Here is a 19,686-nt window from a genome sequence, read left to right as displayed (position 1 = left end):
AAAAACACATTTCACTGGGAAAAAGTAAATTGCAGCCATTCTTACACTGTTTATGGCAGGGTTCCCAAACTTTGCCCAGATTAATATTCAAAGAAGTGGGTGGAGCCTATAATAGCCAATCAAAATTCACCTGTTGATTTTCAAGTGGAATATTTAAATTGCTGCCATTTTTACACTGTTAATAGCAGAGGCCTCAAACCTGCTACAGTTGGTCATTGGGTGACTGGAGTTCAAATGCTGGAGAGGGCCGGAGCCACAAACAGCCAATCTGATGTGTTTAATTTCCATTGGAATATACAAATCATTGATGCCAAGGACCCCGCTCACAAACTTGGTCATTGAGTGTTTGTGCGTTAGGGTTAGAAAGTGGGTGGAGCCAACACCAGTCAAATGCATTCCCGGGCAACGCCGGGTCATCAGTGGAAGGAAACAAATACAAATTTCACTGGGAAAATGTAAACTGCAGCCATTCTTACACTGTTAATGGCAGGGTTCTTAAACTTTGCACAGTTGGTCACTGGGTGACTGGGATTAATATTCAGAAAAGTGGGTGGAGCCTACAAAAGTGAATCAAACTTCACCTATTGCTTTTCAAGGGGAATATTTAATTGCTGCCATTCTTGCACTGTTAATGGCACAGGGCTCAAACCTGGTACAGTTGGTTATTGGGTGACTAGGGTTCAAATTCAGAAAAGGGGGTGGAGCCACAAACAGGCAATCAGATTTTTTTAATTGCAATGCAAATTATTGATACCAAAGACCGCAAAGCTCACAAACTTGGTAATTGAGCAATTGTGTGTTAGGGTTAGAAAAAGTATGCAGAGCCAACACCAGCCAAATACATACCCGGGCAATGCCGGGCAATCAGCTAGTCCTTTAATATTTTTAAAGTGTCTCACTGATGGGTGCCAGGGATTGTTGTCGGACCAGTGAATCATGAGGGGAGGGGGGAATCCTCTAGCTATATCTGTTAACCCTGTGTGTACTTTCTAGCATTTGCATATGACAGGTCTGGTTAGCTGCCTTTCTCTCCCTGAATAAGCTGTCCAGAAAACATGTGAGTTTTTTAGTGATAGCTGTAGTTTCTGAGGAGAACTGGTGTGCAGCCTAAGACAGGGTTTCCCAAGCCATGTGCCATGACACATTCATAGTATGTGTTGCCGTTCCGCTCTATCTCTCTCCCATGCTCTCTGCCTCCGCTCCATGCAATTAGAGTAGGGCTACGAAAAAAATGGCCACCAAAATCCACAAGCGTGGGCGCCGGTGGCCATTTTGTTGTAGACCTGCTCTAATTATACATGGAGCAGAGAAGCAGAGAAGGAGACAGAGCGGGCGCAGAAGAGACGTCATTGCTGGAAACCACGGACCTGGGTGAGTGAGCCGCGGCCGCCGACTGCTCATGCTACTCTGGGGGCACTGGGCACATTTGCTTGGCTACCTACACCTGACTTCCTAAACTGAGGACCCCTATGATTGGCTACCTATACTGATGACACCTACATACCTAAACTGCGGACAACTACATACCTATATTGAGGGCACCTACATACCTATACTGCAGGCACCTACATACCTATACCGCGGGCAACTACATACCTATTTTGAGGGCACCTACATACTTATACTCAGGGCACCTACATACCTATACTGCGGGCACCTACATACCTATACTGAGAGCAACTACATAGCTATAATGAAGGCATCTACATACCTATACTGAGGGCACCTACATACCTATACTGAGGGCACCTACATACCTTAACTAAGGGCACCTACATACCTATGCCGAGGGTACATACATAACTATGCTGAGGGCACCTACATACCTATACTGAGGGCACCTACATGCCTATATAGAGGGCACCTATGATGACACCTACGTACCTATACTGAGGGCACCTATGATGGCACCTACATACCTATACTGAGGGCACCTATGATGGCACCTACATACCTATACTGAGGGCCCCTACATTCCTATACTGATGACACCTACATACCTATACCGAGGGCACCTACATACCTATACTGAGGGCCCCTACATTCCTATACTGATGACACCTACATACCTATACTGAGGGCACCTACATACCTATACCGAGGGCATCTACATACCTGTACTGAGGGCATTTACACACCTGTACTGAGGGCCCCCACATACCTATACTGAGGGTATCTACATACCTATATTAAGGGTGCCTACACCTGAATTCCTTTACTGGGGGCACCTCCTATACTTGTCTAACTAACTACTTACACTGAGCCTTAAGGGTTTTTTTTCTTTTGAGGGGGGGGACTACACCGCGGCTACAACACGCAGTGAAAATTGTCGGTGCTGGGGTGGGTGATGTGTCACTGTCGGACATCTGAGTGTTTGGCGTGATGTGTCATGACTTCAAAAAGGCTGGGAACCACTGGCTTAAGTAGAAAGAAATATCTTATTTGCTACATGGAGATAAATAAACATTCTGTACTTTTGTATGTGAAACCTGACACCAAGGCAGGACTTTCATTCACGTTCTGTCAAAGAAAATTAGTTTGTATTTTTCTGAGTAACACAGAGACCAGCCGTGGCTGAAATGTTACATGTCAAATAAAAAAATAAAAGAAATCATCTCTGCTAATGGATGCAGGTAAAAGCTACAGAAACCAAAGTACAGCTGTTGGCTCCGATTTTCAACATGAAAAGTGCTTACACAGCTATTAAATAATAATACTTAGACATACTGTAATTTGTACATTGTACAACACTTGCTTATTGATAGTTATCCTTTAAAAAAACCTGTAATAAAAAAAAGGTCCCCTGGGGGGTACTCACCTCAGGAGGGGGAAGCCTCAGGGTCCCAATGAGACTTCCCCATCCCTGTAGCTACAGGCAATCCAGCACTGGCTCCCCCAAAGCGTCCCGCAATCCACCCTGACCAGTCCGACAAGGGATGATTTATTTACAGTACCTTCCTGGTATCTAGCACAGGCGCAGTAGCGGCTAGAAATGGCTCGAACCTCCGATTTTGGGTTTGTGAATCGCGAACGCGAACTTCCGCAAAAGTTTGCGAACCGGCGAACTCTGCAAACCGCAACAGACTTCAATGGGCAGGCGAACTTGAAAAACTACAAACACTGTTTGTGGCCACAAAAGTGATGGAAAAGATGTTTCAATGGGTCTAACACCTGGAGGGGGGCATGGCGGAGTGGGATACATGCCAAAAGTCCTGGGGAAAATTACAGATTTGATGCAGAGCAGGGTTATAATCCCTAAAAGGCAGAAATCGCATTGCATTCCAAAATTGGAGGCATAAAGTGCTTGAAAAAACATCTTACCTGTGTAGAGATGGATCAGCAGGTAGTGTAAGTAGTGTACTGCTTCACACTGACAGACCAAACTCACTGTGTAACGCACCGCAAACAGCTGTTTGTGCAGTGATGGTCATGCTGGACTGGTGCGCACCATGGCGAGAGCCCATATGGTTGGGCTGAGGTAGCTCAATGACAGAACAACAGTGATTGTCCAGCTGATCGAATTTGGTCTGTCCACAATGAAGCAATGACCTTATTATCTTGGGTGTGCCCCCAACCCACTCGTATAGGTCATTGCTTCATTGTGACACGCAAGCCCCTTCACCGCGGTAAGGTAACGATCACAAAGGGGAATTGACACATGTACATGCCTTTTGTTTTGTTGTTGCAACCACAGTGCAGCCAGAAAAATTAGGCAGGCATGTACACACACCAGAAACATTATTGTCTTTGTTAGCGGCCGCTGCTAGCAGCAGCCTTGAAAATTCAGGAATCCACCTGGCGTTCTGGACCCTGTTGGTGGTGGCGGAGAAGGCAGTTAAGAGGCCTGCATGCAGAGATGCTGTTTGGGGACTGACTTAGTCTTGGGGCAGGCAACAGCGTCCAGCAGGCAGAGATACTGTGTGGGGACTGACTTAGTCTTGGGGCAGGCAGTCACATGGTGTGCAGGCAGAGATGCTGTGTGTGGGAACTGAATTAGTCTTTGGGCCGGCAGTAGTCCTCCGGGATCCATGCCTCATTCATTTTGATAAAGGTCAGGTACTGAACATTTTTTTGACCTAGGCGTAGGCGACTTCTCTTCTCACTGACAATGCCTCCAGCTGCGCTGAAGGTCCTTTCTGGCAGGACGCTTGAGGCAGGGCAAACCAAACGTTGGATGGCAAATTGTGACAGCTCTGGCCACAGGTCAAGCCTGCTCACCCAGTAGTCCAGGAATTCATTGCTGCTCCCCCAGGGGTGTTTTTTTTTTAATTACAGGTTTTCTTTAATAACGTGGGTCTCAGCAGCACTTATTGAGTAGTGTTGTTGTTTGAATCCAGGCATCCTTATTTGGAAACCCGGATAATGCCGTGCAAATCACTCCAGCACCATTACTTGCGGAGGGTGATACATGGAGTTGCGCTCCCCATCGCCCTTCATGTGACTCAAGCTGGAAGGAGGAAGCATCGGAGTCACATGATGCGCGATGTGGAACGCAGCTCTGTGACTCCCTCTGCAAGTAATAGTACTGAACTGAACTGCTTTGGACGCCATTATCTGGGTTTCCAAATAAAGGAATTCAAATGACAGCACTATTGTTGGGCTCCTAATTCTACTAATATTATAAACTAGCTGGACGCTCGGCGTTGCCCGGTTATGTATTTGGCTAGTGTTGGCTCTGCCCACTTTTCCTAACCCACAATTACTTAATGACCAAGTATGTGAACTTTGCGGTCTTTGGCATCAATAATTTGCAATAAAATAAAATTAATCTGATTGGATGTGGCTCCACTCCTTTTCTGAATTTGAACCCCAATCACCCAATGGCCAACTGTACCAGGTACAGGTGATTAACAGTGCAAGAATGGCAGCAATTAAATATTCCCCTTAAAAATCAATAGGTGGATTTTGATTGGCTTTTATAGGCTCCACCCACTTTTCTGAATATTAATCCCAGTCACCCAGTGACCAACTGTGCAAAGTTTGAGAACCCTACCATTAACAGTGTAAGAATGGCTGCAGTTTACATTTGCGCAATGAAATTTGTATTTTTCTCCACCCACTTATTTCCTAACATTGCTCAGGTATGTATGTGGCTGGTGTTGGCTCCGCCTACTATTTCTAACCCTAACACACAATTACTCAATAACCAAGTTTGTGAGCTTTGCTGTTTTTGGCATCAATAATTTGCATTGAGATTAAACAAATCTGATTGGCTGTTTGTGGCTCCACCCCTTTGTCTGAATTTAACCCCAGTCACCCAATGACCAACTGTACCAGGTTTAAGGCTTGTGCCATTAACAGTGCAAGAATGGTAGCAATTACATATTCCCTCTTGAAAATCAATAGGTGAATTTTGATTGGCTTTTGTAGGCTCCACTCACTTCTCTGAATATTAATGCCAGTCACCAAGTGACCAACTGTGCAAAGTTTCAGAACCCTACCATTAAAAGTGTAAGAATTGCTGCAGTTTACATTTTCTCAGTGAAATTTGCATTTGTCTCCGCCTACTGATGACCCGGCATTGCCCGATTATGTATTTTGCAGGTGCTGGCTGTGCCCACTTTTCCTAACCCTAACACACAATTAATCAATTACTCAATGACCAAGTTTGTGAGCTTTGCTGTCTTTGGCATCAATAACCTGCATTAAAATGAAACAACTCATATTGGCTGTTTGTGGCTCCACCGCCTTTTATAAATTTAAACCCCAGTCACCCAATGATCAACTGTACCAGGTTTGAGGCTTGTGCCATTAACAGTGCAAGAATGGCAGCAATGCAATATTCCCCTGAAAAATCAATAGGTAATTTTTGATTGCCTTTTGTAGGCTCCACCCACTTTTCTGAATATTATCCCCAGTCACACAGTAACCAACTGTGCAAAGTTTGAGAACCCTACCATTAACAGTGTAAGAATGGCTGCTGTTTAAACATAAAGCCAGGTGGGGGAATCTGTCCATAGGACAACTATTAGTCGTGCACTGCACAAAGTTGGCTCTTATGGAAAAGTGACAAGAAGAAAGCCATTGTTAACAGAAAAGCATAAGAAGTCCCGTTTGCAGTTTGCCACAAGCCATGTGGGGGACACAGCAAAAATGTGGAAGAAGGTGCTCTGGTCGGATGAGACCAAAATGGATCTTTTTGGCCAAAATGCAAAACACTATGTGTGGCAGAAAACTAACACTGCACATCACTCAGAACACACCATCCCCACTGTTAAATATCGTGGTGGCAGCATCATGCTCTGGGGTTGCTTCTCTTCAGCAGGGACAGGGGAGCTGGTCAAAGTTGATGGAAGATGGATGGAGCCAAATACAGGGCAATCTTGGAAGAAAACCTCTTGGAGTATGCAAAAGACTTGAGACTGGGGTGGAGGTTCACCTTTCAGCAGGACAACGACCCTAAACATAAAGCCAGGGCAACAATGGAATGGTTTAAAACAAAACATATCCATGTGTTAGAATGGCCCAGTCAAAGTCCAGATCTAAATCCAATCGAGAATCTGTGGCAAGATCTGAAAACTGCTGTTCACAAATGCTGTCCATCTAATCTGACTGAGCTGGAGCTGTTTTGCAAAGAAGAATGGGCAAGGATTTCAGTCTCTAGATGTGCAAAGCTGGTAGAGACATACCCTAAAAGACTGGCAGCTGTAATTGCAGCAAAACGTGGTTCTACAAAGTATTGCCTCAGGGGGCTGAATAATTACGCACACCCCACTTTGCAGTTATTGATTTGTAAAAAATGTTTGGAATAATGTATGATTTTCATTCCACTTCTCACGCGTACACCACTTTGTATTGGTCTTTCAGGTGGAATTCCAATAAAATTGATTCATGTTTGTGGCAGTAATGTGACAAAATGTGGAAAACTTCAAGGGGGCCGAATACTTTTGCAAGCCACTGTAGCAGGCTATGGGGGGCTTCAGTATAGGTAGCAGGCTATGGGGGGCTTCAGTATAGGTAGCAGGCTATGGGGGGGCTTCAGTTTAGGTAGCAGGCTATGGGGTGCTTCAGTATAGGTAGCTGGCTATGGGGGGCTTCAGTATAGGTAGCAGGCTATGGGGGGCTTCATTTTAGGTAGCAGGCTATGGGGTGCTTCAGTATAGGAAGCATGCTATGAGGGGCTGCAGTATGGGTAGCTGGGTAAGGGGGCTTAGGTATAGGTAGCACATATCCTCCTCCCTCCCCCAGCAGCCTCCTCCGCTCGTCCCCCCCTGCATAAATAATGAGAAGCAGCCTCCTTCACTTCCTTGTCCGCCTAGTGGCCGCTGGAGCGGCTTTTACTGATGACGCGTAGTAAGAGCCGGTCACTAGAGGGAATAAGGAAGACTGCAGGAGGTCTGCCGCTCCGGGCTCCAAATATTTGAGAGATTCGAGGATTTGTCGTCCCATCCCTAATACAGTATATATATATATATATGTATATATATATATATATATATATATATATATATATATATATATATATTATCTGTAATTTCAGTAAGGAGGAAGATGTTTTTTTATTGTGTATAAAGCATGAAATTAGTGACATTATGTATTTTATATATTGTGTGTTTTTCTGTAGTGACGTCCAGCAAGCATGGCTCCATCATTTCCTATAGAAGTACTCCACTTACCATAGAGCACCCCAATCACCTGCACTTCACACAGTGTGAGGTATTGCTGCTTCCCTCTAATGACGATGTTCACATATCTGCCAACCATATCGTTACAATGGAAGGTCAGAGCGCCACTGTCCTGTATGGAGGAGATCTCTGCACAGCTGTGGGAAAAGAATAAAGGCAAGTCAATAACCCCATGTGTAGTAAGTGTAGATAGCGTGGCCCAAGTGGCCTCTTTAGGAGCGGTCATACTGACTTTTAGATCATAGTAGTTTGGTGTCACACAGCTGCCACCAGCACGCAGCCAGTGGAGTTGGGGCCTGATTTACTAAAGTATATCCCAATGTTTAGGGACAGTTCTCCAGATGTTTCTATCTCTATTTCCCTCCACCAGTGTATAATTCTTTAATTGGGCTGAATAAGAAGTACTGACAGGCAGCAAGTGGTCTTCTTACCACTGAAACAGCCCCGGGGAGCCAGGCCAATATACTAACTAATGACTCCCTAACCATAATAGTAAAAGCTACATAACAAGTAATAGTTACCTAGGATTATTATTTCCATTGTTTTCCAAAGAATTTCCAATAAGGATACTGGCGCCAGTCAGCCGATCCCAGCAGCAGTCAGCTCTGTTGATGATGACGATTTTGGAGATTTTATGGGGCTGCAGTAAGTCCACCCTCCACCAGGGGGAGACATCATCATTAGTATGAGTACAGGAGTCGGCATAGTAATAATTGTCCAAGTTCCCATCAATGGCGTTTTGGGCACCGCTCCCATCATCGTCATCATCGAGGGTAGAGGACTGTGATGCTACACCATTGAGGGCAACATTTCCATCTGTGTTAATAAAATACAACCAGATAAACATTAATACATTTTGGGGCACCATTGAAGTTAACTTGTTTTATGGTAAATGGCTACAACATCTTAACCGGTTCAGCGCCGCGGTCCGAAAATCTCATGCATCCGAGCAACGTTCACCTCCCATTCATTCGCCTATAACTTTATTGCTACTTATCACAATGAATTGATCTATAGCTTGTTTTTTCCGCCACCAATTAGGCTTTCTGTGGGTGATACATTTTGCTAAGAGCCACTTTACTGTAAATGCATTTTAACAGGAAGAATAAGAAAAAAACGGAAGAAATTCATTATTTCTCAGTTTTTGGCCATTATAGTTTGAAATTAATATACGCTACCGTAATTAAAACGCATGTATTTTATTTGCCCATCTGTCCCGGTTATTACACCATTTAAATGATGTCCCTATCACAATTTATGGTGCCGATATTTCATTTAGAAATAAAGGTGCATTTTTTCAATTTGCGTCCATCACTATTTATAAGCTTATAATTTTAAATAATATAATAACATATTCTCTTGACATGCATATTTAAAAAGTTCAGACCCTTGGGTAACTATTTATGTTGTTTTTGTTTTTTTTTTTAATTGTTTTTTTTTTTTTTTTTAATAAAAAAAGTGTATGTGGGTAATTTTTGGTGTGGGAGGGAAACTGCTAATTTTAAATGTAAAATAATGTTTTTTTTTTATCAAAAATGTATGTGGGTGCAGTTTACTATTTGGCCACAAGATGGCCACAGTGAAAAAAGTCCTAGATGCGAACCAGCTCGCATCTAGGAACTAAAATGCTGAGGAGTTGTTTCCTGGGGGCAGAAATGCCGCGCTCTCTGGAGAGAAAGCGTTGGTATTTCTGCGGGGAAGTTAGATCGGTGAATGGGAATTATATTCCCATTCACTGATCGGGGGGCTAGCGGCGGGCGGCGGGAGCGTGCGCGGGGGCGCGCCCGATCGCGCGCACGAGCCGGCGGCAGCACCAGTGCCTATCTGGACGAGGAAGCTCGTCCAGATAGGCCGAACTGGTTAAAGGACAAGTAGTATCAATAAACATGTTTTTAAAACTGATATCGGAATAGCTTGTCAGGTGTTCCTAAGTACTGCTGCATATCTCCCCCTGTTTTTCTAATCCTGTAATGTTTTTAAAGTGTCTCACTGATGTGCTCATCAGTTGCTCGAATGTACCAAAATTCGAATCGGGTACATTCGAATTCGGGCCCGCGGAAAATTCGGATTCGGATGCGATCGCCGAATTCGGTTCGGGTTGCGGTAAAAAATTCGGGAAAAATTTGTGTTCGTGAATTCAAATGTTTTTTTTTTTAAAGGGAAATCACATGCAAATAGGTCTAATATAAAAAAAAAAAAAAAAAGAAAAATGTGATGGAAAACTTTTTTTTCAGCATTTCTTGTTTATTCATCGCCACCGTCTTCTTTTTTTTTCTCTCCATCTTTTTCTTCACCATCTTCTTTTTCTGTTTTACCCTCTTTTTGTTTCTCATCATCAATCATTCAATATTATCATCTTCATCATCTTCTTCTTTACTGGCATCTGGTTCTTTAAGTTCTTCTTCTTCTTCACCTGGTTCATCTTCAATTGTTTTTTCTTCTTCATCTTCATCTGGTTCTTCTCTTCTTCATCTTCACCTGGTTCTTCTCTTCTTCTTCTTCACCTGGTTCTTCTCTTCTTCTTCACCTGGTTCTTTTCTTCTTCACCTGGTTCTTTTCTCCTTCACCTGGTTCTTCTTCTTCTTCTTCTTCTTCTTCACCTGGTTCTTCTTTTTCTTCTTCTTCACCTGGTTCTTCTTCCTCTTCTACTACTTCTTCACCTCATTCTTCTTCTTCTTCACATGGTTATTCTTCTTCTTCTTCACCGTCCACCACAAACATTCTTTGTTTTTTCCCTTATAAAATTCTACTGTTGATAAAATGTTATCTTCAACACCAGCATAGCTATTGTAGTGGCGTAATAGCTAGTGGTGCATGGCAGCAGCGCATAATTCTGTGGACCCTGGCGGTGGGAACACAGACAGGCAGGAGGATAAACTCAGCAGGAGGAGGAGTGGCAAATGGCAGCAGGCAATGTGTGGACCCTGGCGGTGGGAACACAGACAGGCAGGAGGATAACTATAGCAGCAGCAGCAGGAGGAGTAGTGACGTATGGCAGCAGGCAATGTCACAGGCCAATGGTACCTAGCGTTGGTACCATGGCTGAAAATAAACACCAAAGAGCAGGAGGAGGTTCCGGACAGCAGTCGTGCAGCCCACATTGTGCCCAATGCATAACTGGGACAACACAGTTTTCAACCCAGACACCTCAGAATTTTTTTTTTTTACAACAGCATAGCTATTGTAGTGGCGTAATAGCTAATGGCACATGGCAGCAGCGCATAATTCTGTGGACCCTGGCGGTGGGAACACAGACAGGCAGGAGGATAAACTCAGCAGGAGGAGGAGTGGCAAATGGCAGCAGGCAATGTGTGGACCCTGGCGGTGGGAACACAGACAGGCAGGAGGATAACTATAGCAGCAGCAGCAGGAGGAGTAGTGACGTATGGCAGCAGGCAATGTCACAGGCCAATGGTACCTAGCGTTGGTACCATGGCTGAAAATAAACACCAAAGAGCAGGAGGAGGTTCCGGACAGCAGTCGTGCAGCCCACATTGTGCCCAATGCATAACTGGGACAACACAGTTTTCAACCCAGACACCTCAGAATTTTTTTTTTTTTACAACAGCATAGCTATTGTAGTGGCGTAATAGCTAATGGCACATGGCAGCAGCGCATAATTCTGTGGACCCTGGCGGTGGGAACACAGACAGGCAGGAGGATAAACTCAGCAGGAGGAGGAGTGGCAAATGGCAGCAGGCAATGTGTGGACCCTGGCGGTGGGAACACAGACAGGCAGGAGGATAACTATAGCAGCAGCAGCAGGAGGAGTAGTGACGTATGGCAGCAGGCAATGTCACAGGCCAATGGTACCTAGCGTTGGTACTATGGCTGAAAATAAACACCAAAGAGCAGGAGGAGGTTCCGGACAGCAGTCATGCAGCCCACATTGTGCCCAATGCATAACTGGGACAACACAGTTTTCAACCCAGACACCTCAGAATTTTTTTTTTTTTACAACAGCATAGCTATTGTAGTGGCGTAATAGCTAATGGCACATGGCAGCAGCGCATAATTCTGTGGACCCTGGCGGTGGGAACACAGACAGGCAGGAGGATAAACTCAGCAGGAGGAGGAGTGGCGAATGGCAGCAGGCAATGTATTCTGTGGACCCTGGCGGTGGGAACACAGACAGCAGGATAACTACAGCAGCAGGAAGAGGAGGGACATGTGGCAGCAGCAGGCATGCATTGTGTGGTGAACAGCAGGAGGATGAAAATCAGTGCTTCGTAATATGTTGGCGCTGTATAAATACAATAAATAAATAAATACACAAATAAATAAATTCATAAATCAGTAAATTCATAAATATATAAATACATCAGCAACAGCAGCAGGAAGAGGAGTGACGTGTGGCAGCAGCAGGCATGTCACGGGCCATGGTAGCTAGCGTTACTACCTCAACAAGTGAAGAAACACCAGGCCAAATTATCAGGACCCCGGGAATGAAGGTTTATGTTGTCAAAGAATGATTCCCAGGCACCTCATGTCCTCCTCTCGCTGACAGTAGGTGCCAGGAACGTGCCTTCAATCCAGGCCTGGTTGATCTTCAAAAATGTCAGTCTGTCCACTCCCTCTGTGGACAGACGAGAGCGCTTCTCGGTGACCACGCCACCGGCCGCACTGAAGCACCTCTCGGACAGCAAGCTGGAAGGGGGGCAAGACAGGACTTCCAGGGCGTACTGCACCAGCTCACTCCAGATGTGCAACCGCTCCACCCAGTACTCCATGGGGTCCACGCTGCCGGTGTCAAGCCCACTGAAGGACCCCATGTACTCAGCCACCATCTGGGTCATGCGCTGGCTGTGGCTTTCAGAGGAGATGGCTGCTGCATGCACCTCCTCTCTCGGCTGCTCTACCGTCATGTAGAGCGCCTGCGTCAATGACAGCAGTTCTCCTGGGCACCTGATGCTGCTGCTGCTGGCCGCAGGCACCGGCTGCTGTGCTGGCTGGACAGGGACAGAGGGGGTGGAAGCCTGAGGGAAGGCTTCCTCCAGTCGCCGAACAAGGAGCTGCTACAACTCGCTTGTGTGCTGCTCACGTCCTCTAGCAGGCAGAAACTGAGCCCACTTCCCCCTCAGCCGTGGATCCAGGATCATGCTGATGCAGGCGTCCTCCCTCACTTGCATCTGCTTCACCCTGGGGTCTGTGCGCAGGCAACGCAGCATGTGCGCTGCCATGGGGAACAGGGTGGTCCGTGACACAGAGACATCAGGGTCTGCGTCCTCCTCTGGCTCCTGAGCCTCTTCCTCCTCTCTCCACCCTCGCACTGCTGCTGCGCTCCGCTGTTCCCCCCTTTAGCAGCGACGTCCAGCACCTCCAACTCCTCCTCATCCTCCTCCAGGGATTCAAATTCCTGCCCAGCAGTGGACTGCGCAGGCGGCTGCTGTTCCAGCTGGTTCCGGCCCTCCTCCCCCAAATCCACCAAATCACCAAGTGCCCTGTCCAGCAGACAAACAAAGGGCACCCACTGGCAGAGGGATGCCCGCTCCTGGCTCACCAGGTTGGTTCCCTGCAGGAAGGGAGCCAACACCAAGCAGACCTGCTGCATCTGCCCCCACTGTGCGTTGGTGAGGAGCTGGAGTTTGGTGTTGCCTTCGAGAGTGGCATCCACAATGTACCGGTTGACAGTCCTCCTCTGCTCAACCAGCTGCTCCAACATCGCCAGGGTGGAGTTCCAGCGAGTCGGCACATTGATGACAAGGTGGTGTGGTGGCAGGCCCTCGTGCTGCTGGATCTCTGCCAGCTTTGATGCAGCAGCAGCTGAGCGGCAGAAAGTGCGCACAATTTTCCACCCCGCTTCCAACAGCTCCTCCATCCCCTGGTAGGTGTGCAGGAATTTCTGCACCACCAGGTTCAGGACGTGGGCCAAGCAGGGGATGTGGGATAAGTGTCCCCTGCTGATGGCAGCCAGAAGGTTGGCGGCATTGTTGGACACCACCAATCCGACTCGGAGGCCTCTGGGGGTCAGCCACGTCTTCTCCTGCTCCCTCAGGTAGCGGAGCACGTTGGCTGCTGTCAGACTGTTCTTCCCCAGGCAGTGGCAGGCCTTCACACTGCTGTTGCGTTGTCGCTTGGCGGCGGGAGCTGCTGCTTCTCCCCTGACCCCGCGTGGTGGCACCACATAGTGGGCGACTGGTGCTGCTGCTGCTGCTGATATGCCCGAGGGTGGACCTGCTGCTTCCTCGCTCGGGCTTTCCACCAGGCTGACCCAGTGTGCCGTAAAGGACAGATAGCGTCCTGTCCCAAAACGGCTGCTCCATGAATCCATGGTTATGTGGATCCACGCACTCACAGCGTGATCGAGTGTGCAGCCCACGTTCGCCATGGCAAACCGGTGCAGTGCTGGGATCGCCGTGCGGGAGAAGTAGTGGCGGCTGGGGACTTGCCACTCCGGGATCCCAAAATGCAGCAGCGCTCTCATGTCACTCCCCTCCTGCACGAAGGAATATGGCAGGAGCTGGGAACACATTGCCCGGGCAAGCAACCCATTCAGCACCCGGATGCGCCTGTGAGCGGGAGGCAACACCTTGGTCACACCGGGAAAGGACTCGCTGAGCAGGGTCTGGCGGCGTTTGCCTGCGCAGGAGGATGAGGAGGCCACTGTGGAGGGAGCTGATGAGGCCACTGAGGACTGGCTGCCCGGGTGGGAGGAGTGAGTTGCTGCTGCTGTGCTCCTGCTGCTGCTGCTTGGTGGGATGCTGCTGCTGCTGCTGCTGCTGAAATCTGTGCAGTGGCTCTCTGGCTCTGACCACTGCCTGTGCCACTTTGCATCAGCTTCTCATACTCACAAAAATCCTCAAAATGCCTGGTCTCTAAGTGGGTCGACAGGCATGAGGTACTCAGCTTGAGGAGATTGCGACCTTTGCTGAGACTGACCTTGCAACTGTTGCAAATTGCACGGGTCGGGTCCTCTGTGCACTTAGTGAAGAACCGCCAGACTGGGGACTTCAACCCGCCCTTTGAGCTTGAGGCCTGGGGTTTTTTGGTGCCCTTGGAGGCTTGTGCCTTTTTTGGTTTGGTCGGAGGTTTGCTGCGGGTGGTGGTAGCGGCTGAAGCAGCAGGCTGTGGCTTCTGCCTTGCACGCCCTGTGTTTGCCGCCTTGCTGCTGCCATGCCTCTGCGCCAGAGACACCTCCTCCTCCGATGACGAGCTGCCTTCAAGCAAGTGTGCTGGTGGTACTGGTGGTTGCACATAGGGAGGAACCAGCATGTCATCATCATCCCCAAACATGTCCTCTGAGCCCGCCTCAACCACATCCAGTAGCCCAAAATCCCCTGCATCACGCACCTCCTCATCAGCGCCAACAACAAACTGCTCCACCTCCAACTCCTCCTCCTCCTCCTCCTTGCATGATGATGTCCCCATTATCTCCTGCTCAAACTTCTCCACAACATGATATGTGCATAGATTAGCCTTGCTACCCCACCAGATTAACCCCACACCTTAACACTGTAAATAAAGACAGGACTGCTTCTTAACAAATGGATTTTATTAAGGCCAAAGCAGCCCATCAATTCTTGATAAACAAATAAATCTGTATAAAATATCAGATTATATAACAAAACTTAATACGAATAACAGGAAACTGTAAACCTGCTAGGGGAAGAGCTCCGGGATATTTTAAACCAGAAACCGCAACCTTCTTTGCAATGCAGCCTGCAATCTGCCGGCCCCCGCCGCATGCACCGGCTCAGGGACAGCTGCATGCACAATCCTTAAATTTCTCTTAGTAGACACCCTTCGCAATCCTTCAAACCCGAAGTGGGAAATTTTACTTTCCCCCACCATCATTAATTGTGCCCAATTTCCGGAGCCCTACACCCTGCCAAACCACACGGGCATGAAACCTTACGCCTGTGAGGCCCACAAATAAAGTGCCCTCTGTATGCCATCCCCCAACGCTAAAGACCATAGATCCATCCCTATGTCCGTGAGGTGAACACCATCTCTGCCCAAAAAAGACTCTGTGTCAGTGTGTCAGTCTCCAGATCTATATGGCACACTGCCACCCCCCCCCCATTCCTAGTCACAAAACGGGACACTTCCCTGTTCAATTTTTTCCTGGCCCTATTAACCCAGTCTACTGATCTAGCCAACCTCCAGCTTTTCCTAGCAATGACCTCTGACCACACTAGAACCGTGCCCGGGAAATCAGATCGGATCGCCATAAAGTCGGTTTTAATGTCTTTTATGATTTGCCTCGTGGTCCGAGCGGCCAAATCATTTCCCCCCGCATGCAGGACTAAGATATCTGGGGCCCGATCCCAACCCACGAACCGACGGAACTCAAGCAGCATTCCAGACCACATCATTCCCGGCACACCAATCCCTCTTATGTTAGCCTGGGACCGAGGAAATCCCAGCTGTCGACCTTCAGCTCTGACCCGTGCCCTCCTGGCACCCCGAGCCTCGTATGAGTGCCCGAAGATCCACACCAGATGCGGAGATTCATCTGTAAAACAAAGCAAAGAAATAAAAAAGACACACACACCCAAACCACCACCAAACAATAAAACAATAAAAAGATTGACCCACATTCAAACCAGGTGTGGTCGTACAAATGAAAGAAATCTCGCAGATTCCCACTGCCCAATCCTCTTTATGATTTTGTCATCCAGGCCCCAACGCGCTGCCTCTGTAGCGGCCCCAATTCGGAAGGAATGGGAAGCGTACTCCAAAGGAGGGGCCCCCACTTGCCTGAGGCCTTTCCGAAGAACTGCCACGAATTGGTATTTGGTCAACGGGGCCCCGTTCAGATGGCAAAGAAAAGATACGCAGCCATTGGGGCGCGCCTGGGAAAACCTGCCCCAAACCCCCACCGGACACAATGGGGAACCCAGTATGCGCTGCAGCGCATTGACCCGACTATTACCGGCCTAGTCCGTTTTTGATCGGCGCAGAAAAATCTCTGCTGATTCTCCCGACAACACGACCTCCCCCTCCCTGATACCCAATGCTGTCACCTTATTGGGGCTCACTAGCTCACTTATCTGAAACGCTCCGAAGAAGGCTAGAACGAAAGCCGCCGTAAACAACAAGGCTTCAAAATCCGAGCTGCAAATTTCCGGTAGCATGTCACGAGGGAGGAAAGAGCTCAAACCTAATTGGGCGACGCCCATCCCTCTTTACTTGATTTGAAACCTCTTAACGCCAATTTAACCCGAAAATCCTTAGTAATGACGACCTCGCCTCGTAATTTGAATAAAAAAGCCAAAGCCGACACCTTCTTGGACATAGCCGAGGGTGACACCCCCACTGCGCCATTTAACACAAGAAAATGAAAAAACTGACACAACCTATCCGACCCTGATGATGAGCTTCCCATTTCGGCAGACAGCTTATCCCATTGGTCCCAGACGGACGAATATGAAGACCAAGTTCCTTCAGCCAAAGAATGAGCCATCCATTCTTCTATCTCCCGAACGGAACTTCCCACAAATCCTGGGGGCAAGGAATTCCTCATTGTGCTGCTCCAGGGATGAGGCCTCTGAATCTTTGCCACTGAAATCGAGAAAGCGCATCCGCTACGTCATTCTCGGTTCCAGGCAGATGCGCCACATATAAAAACATGTTAAGTCGCAGGCAGGTCAAGACCAAGCGTCGCAACAGCCGAATGACCGGTGGGGAAGATGCGGAGACTTTGTTAATGGCCGTTACGACCCTCAAATTATCACAATTGAATTTGATTCTTTTGTTGGATAAATGGGCACCCCAAATTTCCACTGACACCACTATGGGGAACAACTCTAGAAGCAACAATTTTTTTGTGAAACCGGCCCGTCTCCATTTCTCCGGCCATTCAGCTGCGCACCACTTGCCTGCGAAAAAATCCCCATAGCCATGGGCGCCCGATGCATCAGTGAAAAGCTCCAGATCAATGTACTGAACGCTCTCCTCCAACCACACCGAACGCCCATTGAATTCAGAGAGGAAAACTTGCCACACTCTCAAATCCTCCTTGTGCTCCCTGTTCAAACGCACCCGATGGTGTGGCGAGGAGATTCCAGCGGTCGCCATCGCCAACTTTCTACAGAGGATTCGCCCCATGGGGATAATCCTGCACGCAAAATTTTGTTTTCCAAGTAATGACTGGAGCATGCGCAAAGTGACCTTTTTTGGGACAACGCCTCACCTATGACCTTCTGTAAATCAACAATCTTATCCTCTGGTAAACGGCACTCCATTGCCATTGAATCTATTGTGATACCCAAAAATGTTATCACAGTCTGGGGCCCTTCTGTTTTGTCCTCAGCTAAGGGGATCCCAAAGCTTGCACAAATCTGACGCATGGTCGCTAAAAGGTAAGCACACGAGTACCCCGGACTCCTCCTTCACCACCCACTCCACAAAGGAGCTACATTTTTCAAAATACGAGCAGGAGATAGAGCAACCCATTGGCAAGCAACAAACGATGTAATAGTGGCCTTCCCAAAAGCAACCCAAAAGGTGGAAACTTTCCCTGTGAACCGGGAGCAATCGAAAAGCCGATTCTACGTCAGTTTTGGCTAGCAAGGTACCGTGCCCCAAACGTCTGACCCACCGCACCGCCACATCGAATGATGTGTAGGCTACCGTCACATCCCCTGGGTCAATTCCATCATTAACGATCCACCCCTGGGATGTGACAAATGGTGAATAAGGTGAAAGGCGCCAGGCTCTTTTTTGGGGACGATCCCTAGCGGGGAAACAATCAAGTTATCCCATAGGAGGGGAAGCGAAAGGCCCGGCCATCCGGCCCAGCCTGACCTCCTTTTGTAGCTTAGCTGCAACTACTTCGGGAAAGCCCACCACTGATTTCAGATTTCGGAAAGGTGGAGAGGAGCGAAAAGCTCCCGTACTGGGAATACGGAAATGCTCCGTAAAACCTTGGCGTAAGAAATCAGCTGTGTCAGTATCCGGGTACCTATTTAGGTACCGTTCCATCTTTTTGAGAATCACTGGGGTCCTCCCTCTTACCGGAAGACTCCCCACCCCTGTTCCTACTCTGCTTGTAGCAACGGGACCCGGGATGCCCACCTCCGCAATTTCCGCATTCATGCTTGAAGCGGCATGAACTCTCAAATTTGCATGTGTTGTCATTGTACTTCCAACACACGGCGGGACGCTTATTGGCCAGCTGCCCTGAATTGCTGGAGCTGCTGCCCCCCCCCCCCCCCCCCCTGAAAGGGCTGGGAACCTTTGCTTGCGGGGATCATAAGCTTCATGCAGAGGATGACATCTTTATGATCCCAGCGAATCTCGGGGCACACCGCCTTACGTTGGCGAAACTCCTCATCATAGCGGAGCCATGAATTGCCTCCGTATGACCTATACGCTTCCCTAGGGTGACCATATTTTGATTTCCAAAAAAGAGGACGATCACAACAGCATGTGGGCGTGGTCATGGGTGGGGCCAAATATACAAGACCTTAGCAGTGTGCTGTCCAACTTCGTGGGCATGGAGGGCCATTTTTTTTTCCAGACCACATGGTGGAGGGCCGGCCAACCACAAAATCAGATTCGCAGAAGATTTCTCCACAAAATGCAATGAGATTGGCAGCAGATTTCCCCACAAATGTGCGGACAAAGTATATGTCCGCAGTATAGGTTAGATAGGAATATGGCCCCAGTATAGCTTAGATAGGTATATGCCCCCAGTATACATTAGATAGGTATATGCCTACCAGTATAGCTTAGATAGGTATATGCCCCCAGTATAGCTCAGATAGGTATATGCCCCCAGTGTAGCTTAGATAGGTATATGCCCCCAGTATAGCTTAGATAGGTATATGCCCTCAGTGTAGGTTAGATAGGTATATGCCCCCAGTGTAGCTTAGATAGGTATATGCCCCCAGTGTAGCTTAGATAGGTATATGCCCCCAGTGTAGCTTAGATAGGTATATGCCCCCAGTGTAGCTTAGATAGGTATATGCCGCCAGTGTAGCTTAGATAGGTATATGCCCCCAGTGTAGCTTAGATAGGTATATGCCCCCAGTGTAGCTTAGATAGGTATATGCCCCCAGTGTAGCTTAGATAGGTATATGCCCCAGTACATATTAGATAGGTATATGCCCCCAGT

At 47.9% G+C, this 19,686-nt stretch overlaps 1 protein-coding gene across 1 annotated transcript in view; it reads right to left on the bottom strand.

The window, feature by feature from the left end:
- Positions 1-19,686, bottom strand: part of LOC137571167 (uncharacterized) — a 249,160-nt gene that overhangs the window by 146,596 nt on the left and 82,878 nt on the right. The window contains exons 2-3 of the mRNA XM_068279965.1: positions 8,147-8,441; positions 7,617-7,762 (exon numbers count right to left, since the gene is read on the bottom strand). Coding sequence (XP_068136066.1) covers positions 7,617-7,762; positions 8,147-8,441 — 441 coding nt within the window. The remainder of the gene's footprint in view (positions 1-7,616; positions 7,763-8,146; positions 8,442-19,686) is intronic.

The sequence above is a fragment of the Hyperolius riggenbachi genome, chromosome 4 (assembly GCF_040937935.1).
Source record: "Hyperolius riggenbachi isolate aHypRig1 chromosome 4, aHypRig1.pri, whole genome shotgun sequence".
Lineage (NCBI taxonomy): Eukaryota > Metazoa > Chordata > Amphibia > Anura > Hyperoliidae > Hyperolius > Hyperolius riggenbachi.
Note: the sequence above shows the minus strand (reverse complement) of the source record. Positions and strands in the feature narration are given on the sequence as shown.